This window comes from Pleurodeles waltl, chromosome 2_2 (genome assembly GCF_031143425.1).
Source record: "Pleurodeles waltl isolate 20211129_DDA chromosome 2_2, aPleWal1.hap1.20221129, whole genome shotgun sequence".
Taxonomy (NCBI): domain Eukaryota; kingdom Metazoa; phylum Chordata; class Amphibia; order Caudata; family Salamandridae; genus Pleurodeles; species Pleurodeles waltl.
The window spans coordinates 155,292,799-155,310,876 of record NC_090439.1 but is presented as its reverse complement, the minus strand read 5'-3'; the positions used below and the strand labels follow the sequence as shown (position 1 = coordinate 155,310,876).

At 44.9% G+C, this 18,078-nt stretch overlaps 1 protein-coding gene across 2 annotated transcripts in view; it reads left to right on the top strand.

The window, feature by feature from the left end:
* The window catches only part of ZNF830 (zinc finger protein 830), a 262,366-nt gene that overhangs the window by 165,169 nt on the left and 79,119 nt on the right, over positions 1-18,078 (top strand). For both annotated transcript variants that reach the window (XM_069219545.1, XM_069219544.1), the window contains exon 6: positions 10,561-10,651. In XM_069219545.1, coding sequence (XP_069075646.1) covers positions 10,561-10,651 — 91 coding nt within the window. The remainder of the gene's footprint in view (positions 1-10,560; positions 10,652-18,078) is intronic.

Below are 18,078 nucleotides of genomic sequence, written 5' to 3'. Positions count from 1 at the left end.
TCCCTGGCATCAGGGCCCTTGGTACCAGGGGTACCAGTTACAAGGGACTTACCTGGATGCCAGGGTGTGCCAATTGTGGAATCAAAAGTACAGGTTATGGAAAGAACACTGGTGCTGGGGCCTGGTTAGCAGGCCTCAGCACACTTTCAATTCAAAACATAGCATCAGCAAAGGCAAAAAGTCAGGGGGTAACCATGCCAAGGAGGCATTTCCTCCCCCCCCCGCACCCCTCCCCCAAATGAAAGAGGATGAGACTAACCTTTCCCAAGAGAGTCTTCATTTTCTAAGTGGAAGAACCTGGAAAGGCCATCTGTATTGGCATGGGCAGTCCCAGGTCTGTGTTTCACTATAAAGTCCATTCCCTGTAGGGAGATGGACCACCTCAACAGTTTTGGATTTTCACCTTTCATTTGCATCAGCCATCTGAGAGGTCTGTGGTCAGTCTGAACTAGGAAGTGAGTACCAAAGAGGTATGGTCTCAGCTTCTTCAGGGACCAAACCACAGCAAAGGCCTCCCTCTCAATGGCACTCCAACACTGCTCCCTGGGGAGTAACCTCCTGCTAATGAAAGCAACAGGCTGGTCAAGGCCACCATCATTTGTTTGGGACAAAACTGCCCCTATCCCATGTTCAGAGGCATCTGTCTGCACAATGAACTGCTTGGAGTAATCTGGAGCTTTTAGAACTGGTGCTGTGCACATGGCTTGTTTCAGGGTGTCAAAGGCCTGTTGGCATTCTACAGTCCAGTTTACTTTCTTGGGCATTTTCTTGGAGGTGAGTTCTGTGAGGGCTGTCACAATGGATCCATATCCCTTCACAAACCACCTATAGTACCCAGTCAAGCCAAGGAATGCCCTGACTTGAGTCTGGGTTTTTGGAGCTGCCCAGTCCAGAATAGTCTGGATCTTAGGCTGGAGTGGCTGAACTTGGCCTCCACCTACAAGGTGTCCCAAGTAAACCACAGTTCCCTGCCCCATCTGGCATTTGGATGCCTTGATAGAGAGGCCTGCAGATTGCAGAGCCTTCAAAACCTTCTTCAGGTGGACCAGGTGATCCTGCCAGTTGGAGCTAAAGACAGCAATATCGTCAAGATAAGCTGCACTGAAGGACTCCAAGCCAGCAAGGACTTGATTCACCAACCTTTGGAAGGTGGCAGGGGCATTCTTTAAACCAAAGGGCATAACAGTGAACTGATAATGCCCATCAGGTGTGGAGAATGCTGTCTTTTCTTTTGCTCCAGGGGCCATTTTGATTTGCCAGTACTCTGCTGTTAAGTCAAAGGTACTTAAGAATTTGGCAGCCCCTAATTTATCAATCAGCTCATCAGCTCTAGGAATGGGATGGGCATCTGTCTTGGTGACAGAGTTGAGACCTCTGTAGTCCACACAAAACCTCATCTCTCTCTTTCCTTCTTTGGTGTGAGGTTTGGGGACTAAGACCACTGGGCTAGCCCAGGGGCTGTCAGAGTACTCAATTACTCCCAATTCCAGCATCTTGTGGACTTCCACCTTGATGCTTTCCTTAACTTGATCAGACTGTCGGAATATTTTGTTTTTGACAGGCATGCTGTCTCCTGTGTCCACATCATGGGTACACAGGTGTGTCTGACCAGGGGTTAGGGAAAAGAGCTCAGCAGACTGTTGCAGGACCTTCCTACAGTCAGCTTGCTGTTGGCCAGAGAGGGTGTCTGAATAGATCACTCCATCTACTGAGCCATCTTTAGGGTCTGATGACAGAAGATCAGGGAGAGGCTCACTCTCAGCTTCCTGATCCTCATCTGTTACCATTAACAGATTTACATCAGCCCTGTCATGGAAGAGCTTAAGGCGGTTCACATGGATCACCCTCTTGGGGCTCCTGCTTGTGCCCAGGTCTACCAGATAGGTGACCTGACTCTTCCTCTCTAGCACTGGGTAAGGGCCACTCCATTTATCCTGAAGTGCCCTGGGAGCCACAGGCTCCAAAATCCAGACTTTCTGCCCTGGTTGAAATTCAACCAGTGCAGCCTTTTGGTCATACCAACACTTCTGGAGCTGTTGGCTGGCCTCAAGGTTTTTGTTTTCCTTTTCCATGTACTCTGCCATCCTTGAGCGAAGGCCAAGTAGATAGTCCACTATGTCTTGTTTAGGCTCATGAAGAGGTCTCTCCCAGCCTTCTTTCACAAGAGCTAGTGATCCCCTTACAGGGTGGCCAAACAGAAGTTCAAAGGGTGAGAACCCTACTCCCTTCTGAGGCACCTCTCTGTAAGCGAAAAGCAGACATGGCAGGAGGACATCCCATCTCCTTTTGAGTTTTTCTGGGAGCCCCATGATCATGCCCTTTAATGTCTTGTTGAATCTCTCAACAAGGCCATTAGTTTGTGGATGATATGGTGTAGTGAATTTATAAGTCACTCCACATTCATTCCACATGTGTTTTAGGTATGCTGACATGAAGTTGGTACCCCTGTCAGACACCACCTCCTTAGGGAAGCCCACTCTGGTAAAGATACCAATGAGGGCCTTGGCTACTGCAGGGGCAGTAGTCAACCTAAGGGGAATAGCTTCAGGATACCTAGTAGCATGATCCACTACTACTAGGATGTACATATTTCCTGAGGCTGTGGGAGGTTCCAGTGGACCCACTATGTCCACACCCACTCTTTCAAAGGGGACCCCCACCACTGGAAGTGGAATGAGGGGGGCCTTTGGATGTCCACCTGTCTTACCACTGGCTTGACAGGTGGGACAGGAGGTGCAAAACTCCTTAACCTTCTGGGACATGTTGGGCCAGTAGAAGCGGTTGACTAACCTCTCCCACGTCTTGGTTTGTCCCAAATGCCCAGCAAGGGGAATATCATGGGCTAAGGTCAGAATAAACTCTCTGAACCCCTGAGGCACTACCACTCTCCTAGTGGCACCAGGTTTGGGATCTCTTGCCTCAGTGTACAGGAGTCCATCTTCCCAATAGACCCTATGTGTTCCATTTTTCTTGCCTTTGGACTCTTCAGCAGCTTGCTGCCTAAGGCCTTCAAGAGAGGGACAGGTTTCTTGTCCCTTACACAACTCTTCCCTTGAGGGTCCCCCTGGGCCCAAGAGCTCAACCTGATAAGGTTCCAGCTCCATAGGCTCAGTTCCCTCAGAGGGCAGAACTTCTTCCTGAGAAGAGAGGCTCTCTTTTCTTGTTGTGTTGCAGCTGGTTTCCCAGCTGACTTTCCTTTTCTCTTGGTAGGCTGGGCCTTTCTTCCAGACTCCAGCTTTACTTTTTCACCCTGTGCCTTGCACTGTGCCCTTGTCTTGACACACACCAGTTCAGGGATACCCAGCATGGCTGCATGGGTTTTCAGTTCTACCTCAGCCCATGCTGAGGACTCCAGGTCATTTCCAAGCAAACAGTCTACTGGGATATTTGAGGAGACCACCACCTGTTTCAGGCCATTGACCCCTCCCCACTCTAAAGTTACCATAGCCATGGGATGTACTTTAGTCTGATTGTCAGCGTTGGTGACTGGATACGTTTGTCCAGCCAGATATTGGCCAGGGGAAACCAGTTTCTCTGTCACCATAGTGACACTGGCACCTGTATCCCTCAGGCCCTCTACACTTGTCCCATTAATTAAGAGCTGCTGCCTGTATTTTTGCATGTTAGGGGGCTAGGCAGCCAGTGTGGCTAAATCCACCCCACCCTCAGAGACTAAGGTAGCTTCAGTGTGACACCTGATTTGCTCTGGGCACACTGTTGATCCCACTTGGAGACTGGCCATTCCAGTTTTAGCTGGAGTGGAGTTAGAAGTGGTATCTTTCTTGGGACAGGCCTTGTCTCCAGTTTGGTGTCCAGACTGACTACAGCTACGACACCAGGCCTTTTTGGGATCAAAGTTTTTACCCTTGTACCCATTGTTTTGTGAATAGGCTCTGGGCCCACCCTCCTGTGCAGGTTTTTGGGGGCCTGTAGAAGACTCTTTACTATTTTTGTTTTTGGCTGTCTCACCACCTTTCCCCTGGGGAGGTTTTGTGACCCCTTTCTTTTGGTCACCCCCTGTGGAAGTTTTGGACACCCTAGTCTTGACCCAATGGTCCGCCTTCTTTCCCAATTCTTGGGGAGAAATTGGTCCTAGGTCTACCAGATGCTGATGCAGTTTACCATTGAAACAATTACTTAATAGGTGTTCTTTCACAAATAAATTGTACAGCCCATCATAATTACTTACACCACTGCCTTGAATCCAACCATCTAGTGTTTTTACTGAGTAGTCTACAAAGTCAACCCAGGTCTGGCTCAAGGGTTTTTGAGCCCCCCTGAATCTAATCCTATACTCCTCAGTGGAGAATCCAAAGCCCTCAATCAGGGTACCCTTCATGAGGTCATAAGATTCTGCATCTTTTCCAGAGAGTGTGAGGAGTCTATCCCTACAATTTCCTGTGAACATTTCCCAAAGGAGAGCACCCCAGTGAGATTTGTTCACTTTTCTGGTTACACAAGCCCTCTCAAAAGCTGTGAACCGTTTGGTGATGTCATCACCATCTTCATATTTAGTTACAATCCCTTTAGGGATTTTCAACATGTCAGGAGAATCTCTGACCCTATTTATGTTGCTGCCACCATTGATGGGTCCTAGGCCCATCTCTTGTCTTTCCCTTTCTATGGCTAGGATCTGTTTTTCCAAAGCCAATCTTTTGGCCATCCTGGCTAACTGGATGTCCTCTTCACTGGAGTTATCATCAGTGATTTCAGAGAGGTTGGTCCCTCCTGTGAGGGAACCAGCATCTCTGACTATGATTTGTGGAGTCAGGGCTTGAGAGGCCCTGTCTTCCCTAGATAGGACTGGTAGGGGGGAATCACCCTCCAAGTCACTATCATCATCCTCTGAGTTTCCATCCTCAGAGGGGTTGGCCTTTTCAAACTCTGCCAACAGCTCCTGGAGCTGTAGTTTGGAAGGTCTGGGGCCCATTACTATTTTCTTTATTTTACAGAGTGACCTTAGCTCCCTCATCTTAAGATGGAGGTAAGGTGTAGTGTCGAGTTCCACCACATTCATCTCTGTACTAGACATTATGCTTCTAAAAGTTGGAATACTTTTTAAGAATCTAAAACTAGTTCTAGGTTCTAATTCAAACTTTTACCAAACTTTTAAACTCTAAAAGGAAATGCTAACAGGGACTAACACAAGGCCCTAGCAGGACTTTTAAGAATTTAGAAAAAATTCAAATTGCAAAAAATCAAGTTCTAATGACAATTTTTGGAATTTGTCGTGTGCTCAGGTATTTGCTGAGTAGTCCAGCAAATGCAAAGTCTTGTACCCCACCGCTGATCCACCAATGTAGGAAGTTGGCTCTGTATGCACTATTTCAAAGTAAGGAATAGTATGCACAGAGTCCAAGGGTTCCCCTTAGAGGTAAGATAGTGGCAAAAAGAGATAATACTAATGCTCTATTTTGTGGTAGTGTGGTCGAGCGGTAGGCTTATCCAAGGAGTAGTGTTAAGCATTTGTTGTACATACACACAGGCAATAAATGAGGAACACACACTCAGAGACAAATCCAGCCAATAGGTTTTGTTATAGAAAAATATCTTTTCTTAGTTTATTTTAAGAACCACAGGTTCAATTTCTACATGTAATATCTCATTTGAAAGGTATTGCAGGTAAGTACTTTAGGAACTTTGAATCATTACATTAGCATGTATACTTTTCACATAAAACACAATAAGCTGTTTTAAAAGTGGACACTTAGTGCAATTTTCACAGTTCCTGGGGGAGGTAAGTTTTTGTTAGTTTTGTCAGGTAAGTAAATCACTTACAAGTCTCAGGTTTGGGTCCAAGGTAGCCCACCGTTGGGGGTTCAGAGCAACCCCAAAGTTACCACACCAGCAGCTCAGGGCCGGTCAGGTGCAGAGGTCAAAGAGGTGCCCAAAACGCATAGGCTGCGATGGAGAGAAGGGGGTGCCCCGGTTCCGGTCTGCCAGCAGGTAAGTACCCGCGTCTTCGGAGGGCAGACCAGGGGGGTTTTGTAGGGCACCGGGGGGGACACAAGTCAGCACAAAAAGTACACCCTCAGCAGCGCGGGGGCGGCCGGGTGCAGTGTGCAAACACGCGTCGGGTTTTCAATGGTTTTCAATGAGAGATCAAGGGATCTCTTCAGCGTCGCAGGCAGGCAAGGGGGGGGCTCCTCGGGGTAGCCACCACCTGGGCAAGGGAGAGGGCCTCCTGGGGGTCACTCCTGCACAGGAGTTCCGTTCCTTTAGGTGCTGGGGGCTGCGGGTGCAGGGTCTTTTCCAGCCGTCGGGAAATGGAGTTTCAGGCAGTCGCGGTCAGGGGGAGCCTCGGGATTCCCTCTGCAGGCGTCGCTGTGGGGGCTCAGGGGGGACAGCTTTGGTTACTCATGGACTCGGAGTCGCCGGAGAGTCCTCCCTGAGGTGTTGGTTCTCCACCAGTCGAGTCGGGGTCGCCGGGTGCAGTGTTGCAAGTCTCACGCTTCTTGCGGGGAGTTGCAGGGGTCTTTAAGTCTGCTCCTTGAAACAAAGTTGCAGTTCTTTTGGAGCAGGGCCGCTGTCCTCGGGAGTTCCTTGTTTTTGCTTGAAGCAGGGCAGTCCTCTGAGGATTCAGAGGTCGCTGGTCCTTTGGAAAGCGTCGCTGGAGCAGGGTTCTTTAGAAGGCAGGAGACAGGCCGGTAGGACTGGGGCCAAAGCAGTTGGTGTCTTCTGTTCTTCCTCTGCAGGGGTTTTTCAGCTCAGCAGTCTTCTTCTTCTTGTAGGTTTCAGGAATCTAATTGTTTAGGTTCAGGGGAGCCCTTAAATACTAAATTTAAGGGCGTGTTTAGGTCTGGGGGTTAGTAGCCAATGGCTACTAGCCCTGAGGGTGGGTACACCCTCTTTGTGCCTCCTCCCAAGGGGAGGGGGTCACATCCCTAATCCTATTGGGGAATCCTCCATCTGCAAGATGGAGGATTTCTAAAAGTTAGTCACCTCAGCTCAGGACACCTTAGGGGCTGTCCTGACTGGCCAGTGACTCCTCCTTGTTATTCTCATTATTTCCTCCGGCCTTGCCGCCAAAAGTGGGGGCCGTGGCCGGAGGGGGCGGGCAACTCCACTAGCTGGAGTGTCCTGCGGTGCTGGCACAAAGGGGTGAGCCTTTGAGGCTCACCGCCAGGTGTGACAGCTCCTGCCTGGGGGAGGTGTTAGCATCTCCACCCAGTGCAGGCTTTGTTACTGGCCTCAGAGTGACAAAGGCACTCTCCCCATGGGGCCAGCAACATGTCTCGGTTGTGGCAGGCTGATGGAACTAGTCAGCCTACACAGATAGTCGGTTAAGGTTTCAGGGGACACCTCTAAGGTGCCCTCTGGGGTGTATCTTACAATAAAATGTACACTGGCATCAGTGTGCATTTATTGTGCTGAGAAGTTTGATACCAAACTTCCCAGTTTTCAGTGTAGCCATTATGGTGCTGTGGGGTCCGTGTTTGACAGACTCCTAGACCATATACTCTTATGGCTGCCCTGCACTTACAATGTCTAAGGTTTGGCTTAGACACTGTAGGGGCACAGTACTCATGTACTGGTGCCCTCACCTATGGTATAGTGCACCCTGCCTTAGGGCTGTAAGGCCTACTAGAGGGGTGACTTATCTATACAGCATAGGTAGTGTTAGGTTGGCATGGCACCCTGAGGGGAGTGCCATGTCGACTTACTCGTTTTGTTCTCACCAGCACACACAAGCTGGTAAGCAGTGTGTCTGTGCTGAGTGAGGGGTCCCCAGGGTGGCATAAGATATGCTGCAGCCCTTAGAGACCTTCCCTGGCATCAGGGCCCTTGGTACCAGGGGTACCAGTTACAAGGGACTTACCTGGATGCCAGGGTGTGCCAATTGTGGAATCAAAAGTACAGGTTAGGGAAAGAACACTGGTGCTGGGGCCTGGTTAGCAGGCCTCAGCACACTTTCAATTCAAAACATAGCATCAGCAAAGGCAAAAAGTCAGGGGGTAACCATGCCAAGGAGGCATTTCCTTACAGCGCAGACCAGATTCGTCTCACCTAACCAACGCCTCAAGCTAGTACACTGCAAATTCCTTAGAAAGGCATAAATCACCCCCAGAGACACTTCTCGAATGGACCCAAGCTGCTCTACTGCTTGCCCCAAGTTCTGTCCTCTGATTGCTGATTTTTCACATATGACCTGGACCTAGCATAACGTTAGTCCCTTTTGGTGCAAGGTATATGACAGATTGTTGGCTATTGTTGGTTTTGCAACATGACCCACTCTCGGACCTTCTCGGCTAAACAGGTGACACCACACTGTGATAATGCTCCTGGCTGGCTAAGCGGGAGTTTGTGCTTCGATGGGGGTCTAAACATGCGCCTAACGTTCATCCCTGGTTAGCCAGTCCCACGTATTTCAACACTAATAGCGAATTCCTCGCCTCACTACTGCCTGTGATGTCTAGACCTAGAGGCATTTGGCAACCACTGAGGGACTACTTGTGTACATTAGCCACCTCTCCTCACACACCACAGACATTTAATGATGCCAGCACATGGAGAATTCATTCCACTCATGGCAATCTGTCTGTTTCAGTACTAATTGTCTTTTGCCTGCTGCTGCTGCTCAATTGTCCACTGAGTGCAAACGATATTACATGGTTTGTACTGATGTTCTACCACTTATATGTGGTCCAGTATCCATGTTTCCACTACATTGCTATGTGTTTGTTCTTTGATATGTATTAAAATGATAGATAAAATATTTTTAAAAATATATGTAACAAGGCTTAGTCATGATTTGAATGCTCGATTTATTCAGCTTGTATAGATAAACTCAATTATACAACATTCAAAGCAATTACAGAAGTGTTAATGTTTTCAATAAATCTTCTAACAAAAAGGGGAGGTACGTTAAAGGTTGTGCAAAATACAGTGTATTTTCACATGTAAACTTGTTTGCATAGACTTTCTATATTTACTTGTTATGTACAGTATTTGCAGTCCAGTAAAACTTTTTTGAATGCAGAGTGCATCTGCATTAGTACACTGTTAGTGTAGCAGTATGTAATAGAGGGGTGTTTGCTAAATAATTGTGCTTGTTTAGTTTTGGATTTCAACCTTCCATTTGTGCTAGTGTAATGGTCTACTTGATTCTTCTCTTTTTGGAGACTAGTCTTTCTCCGAATTCGCTAATTTTTAACATATTTTTTTTCTTAAATGTGGTTCAGCCTCCGATGTTGGAGAGAGGACTTTTGTATATTAAGGATGGGTACTGCTAAATGCCAGAAGGATCTCTATCTTTATCCAATTGAATTTTGATGAACTAATTGGACCTTTTCGTTATTGCTTAAAAGGCTGATACTTTGTGTTGAATCTATATAATTTGAATAAATCAAGCTTTCAAATGGTGACTGAATCTCTATGTTGTGTTTAGGATCTATTCAAAGTTGTGTTTAAATGAACATTGATTCGTACTATAAATCAGTTGGTATTTGATGTATCTATAAGCCTTTTCACTCACGCCACAAATAATCAGGGGATGTTCAACTCCCAATGTCTCTCCTTTTGGTATGGGACGCACAACTCTGGTTGTAAAATAGAGTGCATTCACAAGAGAGCTTAGGGACTTGGGAGTAAATGTTTTTTAAGATACTGCTAATAATACAGCAACATTTAGAGCATATGCAGAGACAAAAAAAGAGGATTGGAACTTGAGGTGGGAAGACAAGGTGTTAAGAGTGCAGAATAAATCTGAGTGATTAGTAAATTATTTAGCTAAAGTGTATTAAACTACTTATTTGCCGTCAGCCAAGTCACTGCTTTGTTTTCCGTGCTAGCTTCATGTGGCGTATACTGAGTGAACACCTTACCATAATTTCCCTACTCATAACAACAAATTAGAACTAGGTACTATAAAAAGTAAGGTAATACCTTGGAGTCACTAAGCTCCTTGCTTGGCTTGGAATAAGAGGTATCCAATCATATCAATCAGTTTTCGTCTTGGTGGGCTCCTGTATTTCTTTGGGAGAGGATGTGAGGGTCTTTTTCAAGCTTCTCATCATCCTGTTGGAAAATGCCATTAAATGGGCCAATCACTATATAAACATCTAACATTCTTGGACCACAAACATGTGTTTTTATGTATTTCCTCTGTAGAAATTGTGTCAAAATATCACACATCACCCAAGCCATGCTCTTTAAAAATAACTAAGGTTTTGGGTGCCACTTTATTCATTCCCTCATCCACAACATGGAGCCTGATGTACTAAGATACTGGTCGCCAATTGTGCACTGAGATTTTGCAACCAGTCTGTCTTTGTGATGTGACCTATGTACTAATAGGCTGCATTGCAAAATCTCTAGTATGGGAATGCGCAACTACCTGCCTAATGGTGGCCTCCCAGAACCTTCATTTCAGCAAATAAGATGGTTTTCCGATCCCAATGCCTAAATATTGTGTAGATACATGACATGTGCATCCTTGAAAATAAATGGCAAAACTGTTATTACAGGTAATTTTTTCCATATGCAATTTAAGCTTCCAAATTAGGATATCAAATGTTAGCTGAAATGGAGTGTCTTTCTTATCTTTGCAATTCGTTGCAGATTTTTTTGACACCAAAACACCATCTGCTCCAAAGGTCTCTCATTCTGGTTCCATTTTGAAAGCTGAATTCCAGGAGAAGCCAGTAGAACGGTAAGTTCGAGACCAGGTCAAGAGATTGACACTGTGGCCTAAGCCTGTTTTTTTTTTTAAATCCACAACATATTAAGTGAAAGTTTATAATACATTTACCGTTTAAAAATAATTAACTGTCTCATAGGTCTTCTAACATGTCATGCCTACCTAAATATTTTTGATGTTGAATGCATTGCTTTTGGGAGTTGCTGTCAGAAGTGTGTTTTTTTTTTAATTGTTTTTTTTTTTACTATTTATAAAGCACAAAGCAAGATATAGCTAATATACAAAATTGTACTATCAAGGCATTTATATTACACATTGATTCAGAAAACAAGTGGAACTACATGCAATATGCAGACAAAATTTAGAAACATGTAAACCATAATAAGCACATCAGTACTACACCGGGCAAGTAGGAAACATATTGGTTTCACTGTCTGCTTTCATCTTTCTACAGCTATGATATCAAACAGATTAAAAAAACATGTAAAGAAAGATCATGTCTTGAATACTGTGGGAGCAAATACAGGATTTTGCAGTGTTTACTCCCTAAAGGAGATTTATAATGGATAAACATCAAAACCTTTGAGTCACAATTTTACTATGGATTTCAGTAGGAAGCAGATTGGATTTCCAGATTAAGGTCATGACTCGTGTCTGAATTTGCTCACCCACACTTGGCCAGTTTAGCTTTTTAAAACATTAAATAAGACACTCATTTTTTATTTTTTATGGCAAAGACAACCCTAAACCCCTGTTGTGAACAAATCGTAGCCTGTTTAGCACTTGGCAGAATGATAGGACTGAAAGAGCTTGGTCAGCGTATGGATCAACTGACTTGTGTACAATATACAGCATTTTAAAGTATGACCATTCTTTGATAGGGAACTAATGTAGTGACCTGCAGGGAACCATTGTAGTGACCTGATGCTGTGGGTGATTTGGTCTTTGCAACACACTTCGGCTTTGCAACATGAACTCTGTGCCGTCATTCTCTCTAAAGTGAATGCACCGATGTTCCTTCTTTTTTTCTTTGGCAGTCTCAGGACGCTCATAATATGTCAGCTTCCACCTTGCTAATACCGTAATTACTTTTTTGCGTTTATCTAATACTTTTTGCTTATTAACAATCGGTTTTCTAGGACCAAGAAAAACTAAGTACAATAAATGATCTATTGGGAACCACCTTCTTTGTGAAGTTCTGTTGGGGCGTTTTATGTTTTTTTTTTTTTTTAAACCAAGCTTAAGATGCGTATTGTGCAGCATGTTTGATTATTCTTGAATTTCCACCCAGAGGTTTTGTATCCGACCGCATTCTGTAAAGATATGCTCCCAACTTCTTATTTCATTATGCCTAGAGGAATTAAGTTGTGCATTTGGGAACAAATAGCTGATCTTTTCCGGTATAGATTACAGCCTAAATAAAGAGCAATGTGCAATATTTTGATAATTAGAGCCCCAGATTAAAGTACAAATGGCTCCACATGCTTGGCAAATACAAACCATTTCTTACAGCTGCTTTTCCATAATGGCCGTCATTAATGCTAAACTGCTTAATTCAATTGCAAGAGTATCCTAGCAATACATCAGCGACAGCATCAAGGCTAACTGAAACAGTTTCTCCCGGCAATACTTCCGTTATTATTTCAGGCATACCTTTATTCACTGTTGCCACGTCTCATTTCCAAATGGAGTTGTTGGGTTCTGAACTGCTTTTCTTCCAGCCACTCCCTCCTTTCTGTGCCCAGCACTGTGGCCAAGAACCCGAACAAACAAGGCACCTACTCTAACAACACTGCAGCTTCTTTTTGGACCGTGATATGCTTTCATCCTTCGGTGGCTCCCTCCTACCTTCAGCATCCTCCTTATGGAATTTAGCACGGTCCATCCTGAAGGCTGCTACTTGTATCTCTCTAACTGCCCATCAACTGACTAGAGGGAGCTGTTCTCACCTTCCTTCCTGATCTAAAATACTGGTTGGAACACTTCTACTTATGCTGATTCTCAAACCTCCGCTTCCTTTCAGCCTTTTACATGGCTAATATACCGATGCTGTCCTCACTACGGAGCCAGGTCCCAAAACATGGAATTATGTCAGAATGTGCAATGTTCCTTCCGATTTTCACACCTGGAACTGAAACGCATATTTACAGTGTTATTCAGATAATGCAGGCAGTGCAACCTATCATTACATTCACACACAGAACAACGGCGACCTAAGCATCCTGCTGCGTCTTGGCGTTGCTCTCGGCAGCCACTAATGACCATTTTTATCATAAGCAGGGAATGATGCATGGCACGCTTTTCCAGAAATGCATGTTCTCTAAACTTGTTATAACATAGAAGGACAGAAAATAGTAGTTGAATCTGGGCGGGAAGTCTTGGGTCGTAATCTAAAAAAGACCACTGGCCTGTCTGTCCATGGAAAAACCTCCAAATACCCACCGCAGGCCGAAACAGTTGGTTTTGATTGTTATTTCACTTCTACAACAGAAATAGTCTATCCTGAAAGTCATTCTTGCCAAGATTGTTATTGCCTCCTTAAACACTTTTGCCCTGGGCTTTTCCAGAAATAAGGATAATAACCCGTCCAGAACAACTAATTGTGAACTGATGGGAAGATTGACTGTAATAATCACCGCATTCTTCCATTTTCCTGTTCCACCTGCAAACACATCCTTGAGTATCCGCTAAGAGTTTAACTTGCACAAAGGGGACAATTGTTTCAGTAGTATTTCTATTTATCTAGACCCTGGTGTGAGACCTGCCTGCACCTTGAAAAATATATTTTAGTCTAACAATAAACCTACACTTATTGCCCACTAAATGAGTCTACATAGTAACTTGAAGTGATGAAGTTGCACTGTAGAAAAAGGACCTGGGCCAGCTTTGAGTAAAGAAAAGTCTAACTCTGTGCCAAATAAGTCCCCTCTCAGAGAAGAAACTTAAAAAAGAAAATTGCCAGTGCAATTGGTGATTATTCTTAAAGAAGCAACACTTGCAGAATAGAATGCACAAATCACAGTTGAGTTAACAAATATTTATTCTTATGCATCCTGCAAGAAATCCAGGGCCTTGAAGGGATGAACTGCCAGCCCAGCAAAAAATCTCTGTTGCCCATCCATGTCACCCAACATGAGTAGAATAGTGAGTTGAAGAATATGGAGGTGTGGATCAAAGCCTCGGCACCCGACAGTTGCAATATCCTTTCAGTTTCTGAGTCTCTTTTCCTTAACGTTCTTCATTTTCACAAGTACAGTAATCATTGTTATCAGAGTCCTCCTTGTGTGCCACAGCCCTCTTCACCCTCTGTTCTTTTGCTGCGTCTCGTGGTTCCCCATTGCATGACTCTGTTCACAACCTCACTCTTATTCTCCTCCTAAGGTGAGTTTCCCCAGACCTTTGATGCCGTCTGCTATTGCCATCGCTCCATCCAGTTCCATGCAGCTTCCTTTGATCTCAAAGTATCAGGGTTTTGCTCTGGTGGTTTCCTAAAGTTATGCAGGAACTTGGTTCATGTATTTCAGTTACATTTGCTGTGCTTCCTCTTGAGTTCATCAATCTTTTATGTTGCTTTTGGGCTGCTTGAGTGATATCAGGTTAGAGCAGACAAAGGGAGCTTTCATGTGGCCTTGGGCCCCTTTTCCTTGTCTCCTATCTTGTGGAATCTTAGTCCTGGTAATATGTGTATATTTTTTATTTGTGCAGTGGAAACCTAATTAAAAAGCAGCAAACACTGTACAAGGTCAGCAGCAAGGATAAGTCAATACTTGATTGCTGCATTCTGAGAGTGGAAGTGTAGACTGTTACTTCGTTGTGGCACACATGTGTCTTCAGGAATCTTCACAAAAAGCTTGTGCATGTGCCCCCAGCTTTGGGAGATGTTAGTTGATTGTGTCCCATATGCACTGTTTCTGCAGAAAACGTCTGTTCTAGAACCAGTTTCATCCACCTTCAGTAAACACTTCCGCATTCAGGCCCACAGCCCAATTGGGGATTCTAAGAGAGCCGACAAACCGTTTGCCTCTTCTACCGTCTGTTTTAGGATCAGTGAATGTTTCTAGCTGATTAAGAGCTTTTAATGGTTTCACAGCATTGGTGACAAATTTCAGGTCTCATTCAGTTTGTATGGAAGATTCACGTTAACATTCATATACGTTTGTTTGTTCTGGTGCTGCCCTAGAACTCCGTACATTCAGCAAAATCTCATCAGGACAGCATTACTGATGTACATTACCCTCTAGGCAGGGTCACCCCAAACTTTTTGCCTTCACCTTTCCTGAACCCATTTTGTTGACTTTTAGGAAACAGTGGACTTTACCATTGCTGACCAGTGCCAAAGTGCTTGTGCTCCCTCCTCTAATCATGGTAACATTGACTTACACCCAATGGGCCTATTTAATTAACCTGTAGTATCTACCTAGGAACTGTAAGTTAAATGCTGCTAGTGGGCCTGGAGCACGTCTTGTGCCACCCACATAATAGCCCTTAAAAATGTCTGCCATTTTAGAACTGCCTTTTAGACCTGGCAAAATAAACCTTTTGCCAGGCCTAAACCTTCCTTTTTTGAAACATATGTCTCCATGGCATAGAGGGCCCAGACCTTCCCACACATATTCAAGGAGGGAGGAGGGTTGCGGCTGTTTCCACATCTGGGCCGCAGGTAATAGTGACGGTTGTCTGCCAAAGGGCACCCCATGTGTTGTCAGAAATCTCAGTCTTCAACTAATTTTCCTATTGTAGTACCTAGGCATGTTTTTTTGGGGGGAGTGAGGTGTAGAATACATTGATATAACCACGATATGCCTCTGCGGAGGGTGTCATTGAGGTAAAGGGACTCTGTGGGATCATCGTCCCACTGGGGGGCTAGGCGTGCTGTGTTTTTACCGGCCCAGCGGAGTGCCTGATTCAGCCGTTAGGTGTCCCACCTAATCAATGCTTTTTTAAATAATCACATCCTCCGGTAACTACAAGTCCCTAGCTTCATAAAAGTCACGCTTTGCGGGTGGGCGGCCCTGTAACCAACCAAAAGAGCCAGAATTGGCCCTGCTTGGGGCATAAGTCAGGGTTATGTGTCAATGGGGTTAGCAAGAAGGGATTAGTTGGGAATGCCAGGCACTGTTTCACCTTTCTCTAGAATGCCAAAAGTATAGATGTCAGTGGTAGTAGCTCCTGACCAAGTCGACATGGAGAGCCATAAGAGCCCAGACAAAGGCAATGGGGAAAAAGCTTTTTTTACCTGGTCCCAAGTTTACCATAGGGGATCATAGTTACAATAGAGGGAGGGATGCAGTTGAGCAGCTAAGCTATAGGTGAGGATGTCTGGGAATCCATGCTTTCACTACCCTTGGAGACACCCTCCCGCCAAACACACCCACGCACTCCCTAAACACACCCACACACATAGTCTGGCATTTTGGTGTGAATTTGTATGCTAGTCGCTTTGGGGGGTGACCAGAAGGAGAGTCTAGAGAACATGAAGATTCATGGCATGAAGTCATTTTTAAGCTTTTAAGCCTGGCCAGCTAGGAGAGCTCTAAGATACTACAGTGGTAAAGGACCTTCAATAGCGAAGTAAAAGAGGAGGAATATTACTGAGGTATATGTCATTCGTATGTGGTGGGAGCCCCAGGTAGGCATTAGCTAATGTTCCCCACTGGAAGCCGCCCCTGTAATTGGGATCTCTAAGGCTATATGCAAGGGGTTTGCCATTCCCTTGCCCTGTGATTTCGAAAATTGGTTTTGAAACCTGATACTTGGGAGAGGGAATATAGTTCCTCTATCAGCGATGGGATGTTGTATCCAGGTTGGCAAAGAAGCAGAGTATGTAATCAACAAAAAGAGCCAATTTATGCTCTCTGCCACCTATGATCATGCTGTGTATAGCACGTTTGAACGGAATCCTGGCCACTAAGGGTTCCATCTTGAAGGCGAAGGCTGGGAGGGTGGGATAGAGTACTTCTTTGCCACATGGCCTGGGTAAGCATTATCGATGGGGAGTAGGGGGGCATTGATTTTGAGTTTTGCAACAGACTTTTGAAAATGTATGTGAATAAAAGCTTTCACTTGGTCCCCAAGTAGATCTTGTTGAGACATTTAGAAAGGTATATCCAGTCAGCCCTGTCAAATGCCTTCTCTGTGGGTGCATTGTATTGTGAGGGCCGCCATCAGCAGCCCTCACTCACCGCCAGGCTTCTGCCGTCAGGCAGCCTGGCGGTGAGTGGAAACACCATCCATCAGGGTAGCTGCGCTACCCTTCGGATAATGTTTCCTGATCCACCAGCCTTTCCGTGGCAGGTTATCCCCGCAGCAAAGTGGGGACAGTATCCTGTTCTCTAGTTTCCTTTATTTTCTTAAGGAGCACCTGTTTAGTGTATTGCATTGTAGATGTGACATGCGGCTCTACTATTGTTGAGCTAGTCATCACACATGGGTGGCAAAGTTAATCAACCTCCCAGGACTGATTGTTTGACATCAGGTGCTTGGCAGGGCAATGAGGGGATTCCTTCAGTAAACACACTGCTTTGTCTAATTGAGTTCTCTGACTCAATCATTGTGCCTTTCAATGCAAACCCACTAAGACCTAATGTTAAGTGTCTTAATAACTTCGAGCCAGATCTACAAATAGGAGTCAAGATGTCAAGTGACTACAACCAGCCTGCCTCTCATAGGGGTCCAGGAAGTGTATGAGTATGGTAAATCATCAAAATATTATGGTCCAGATAGTTGTACTCGACTAAGCACTTTACAGCCAAGAGGATACGTACACAATGTGCTGAACCCAGCTGCTGATTTGTTTCTGTCAGGAGTAAGGCAGCATAATCAGCAGGATGTTCAATCTGTTTCCTAATGTAGGGTCACTTTTACCCTTCAAGAGCATCACAATGTAAGGAAATGGGTCTGTTTGCATTTTCACCTCACATTTGTGGACTGATGCTGCAGGTTCTTTGACCCTGAGAGTGCACTGAGGCCTGCTAAGCAGACCTCCATGTTACTGTTCTAATCCCTTACAAAGTGTAGTTAAAAAACGTAAAGAAGAAACAGCAGCAGGCCTGTCCCAACACCCCCACTGTGTCCCAAATCTAGCTTACAAGTTAACGGTCCCAATGTGCTACTGCCATATACATCCACTGCTCAGTATTTGTTAAAATGATAAATCACAAAGTCCAAAAATGGCAATGCACCATCCACAAGGTATCAATCACAAAGGTTCAGTTGTTCTCTTTTATTCATGTTCTTCACATCAGAATTCGAATTCATGTAACAGATAGAACCAGCCAACACGTTTTGTCTACTAATGTAGAGTTCTTCAGGGAATAACATTTCTCGAAATTATGTATAAACCTGTTGGTGAATATTTCACAGAGGTAGTAGTCGCCATTAATTCTCTCATTGATTCCCAGGGCATCCCTTATTTGGGCTTCGATATTATTTTCCTCACG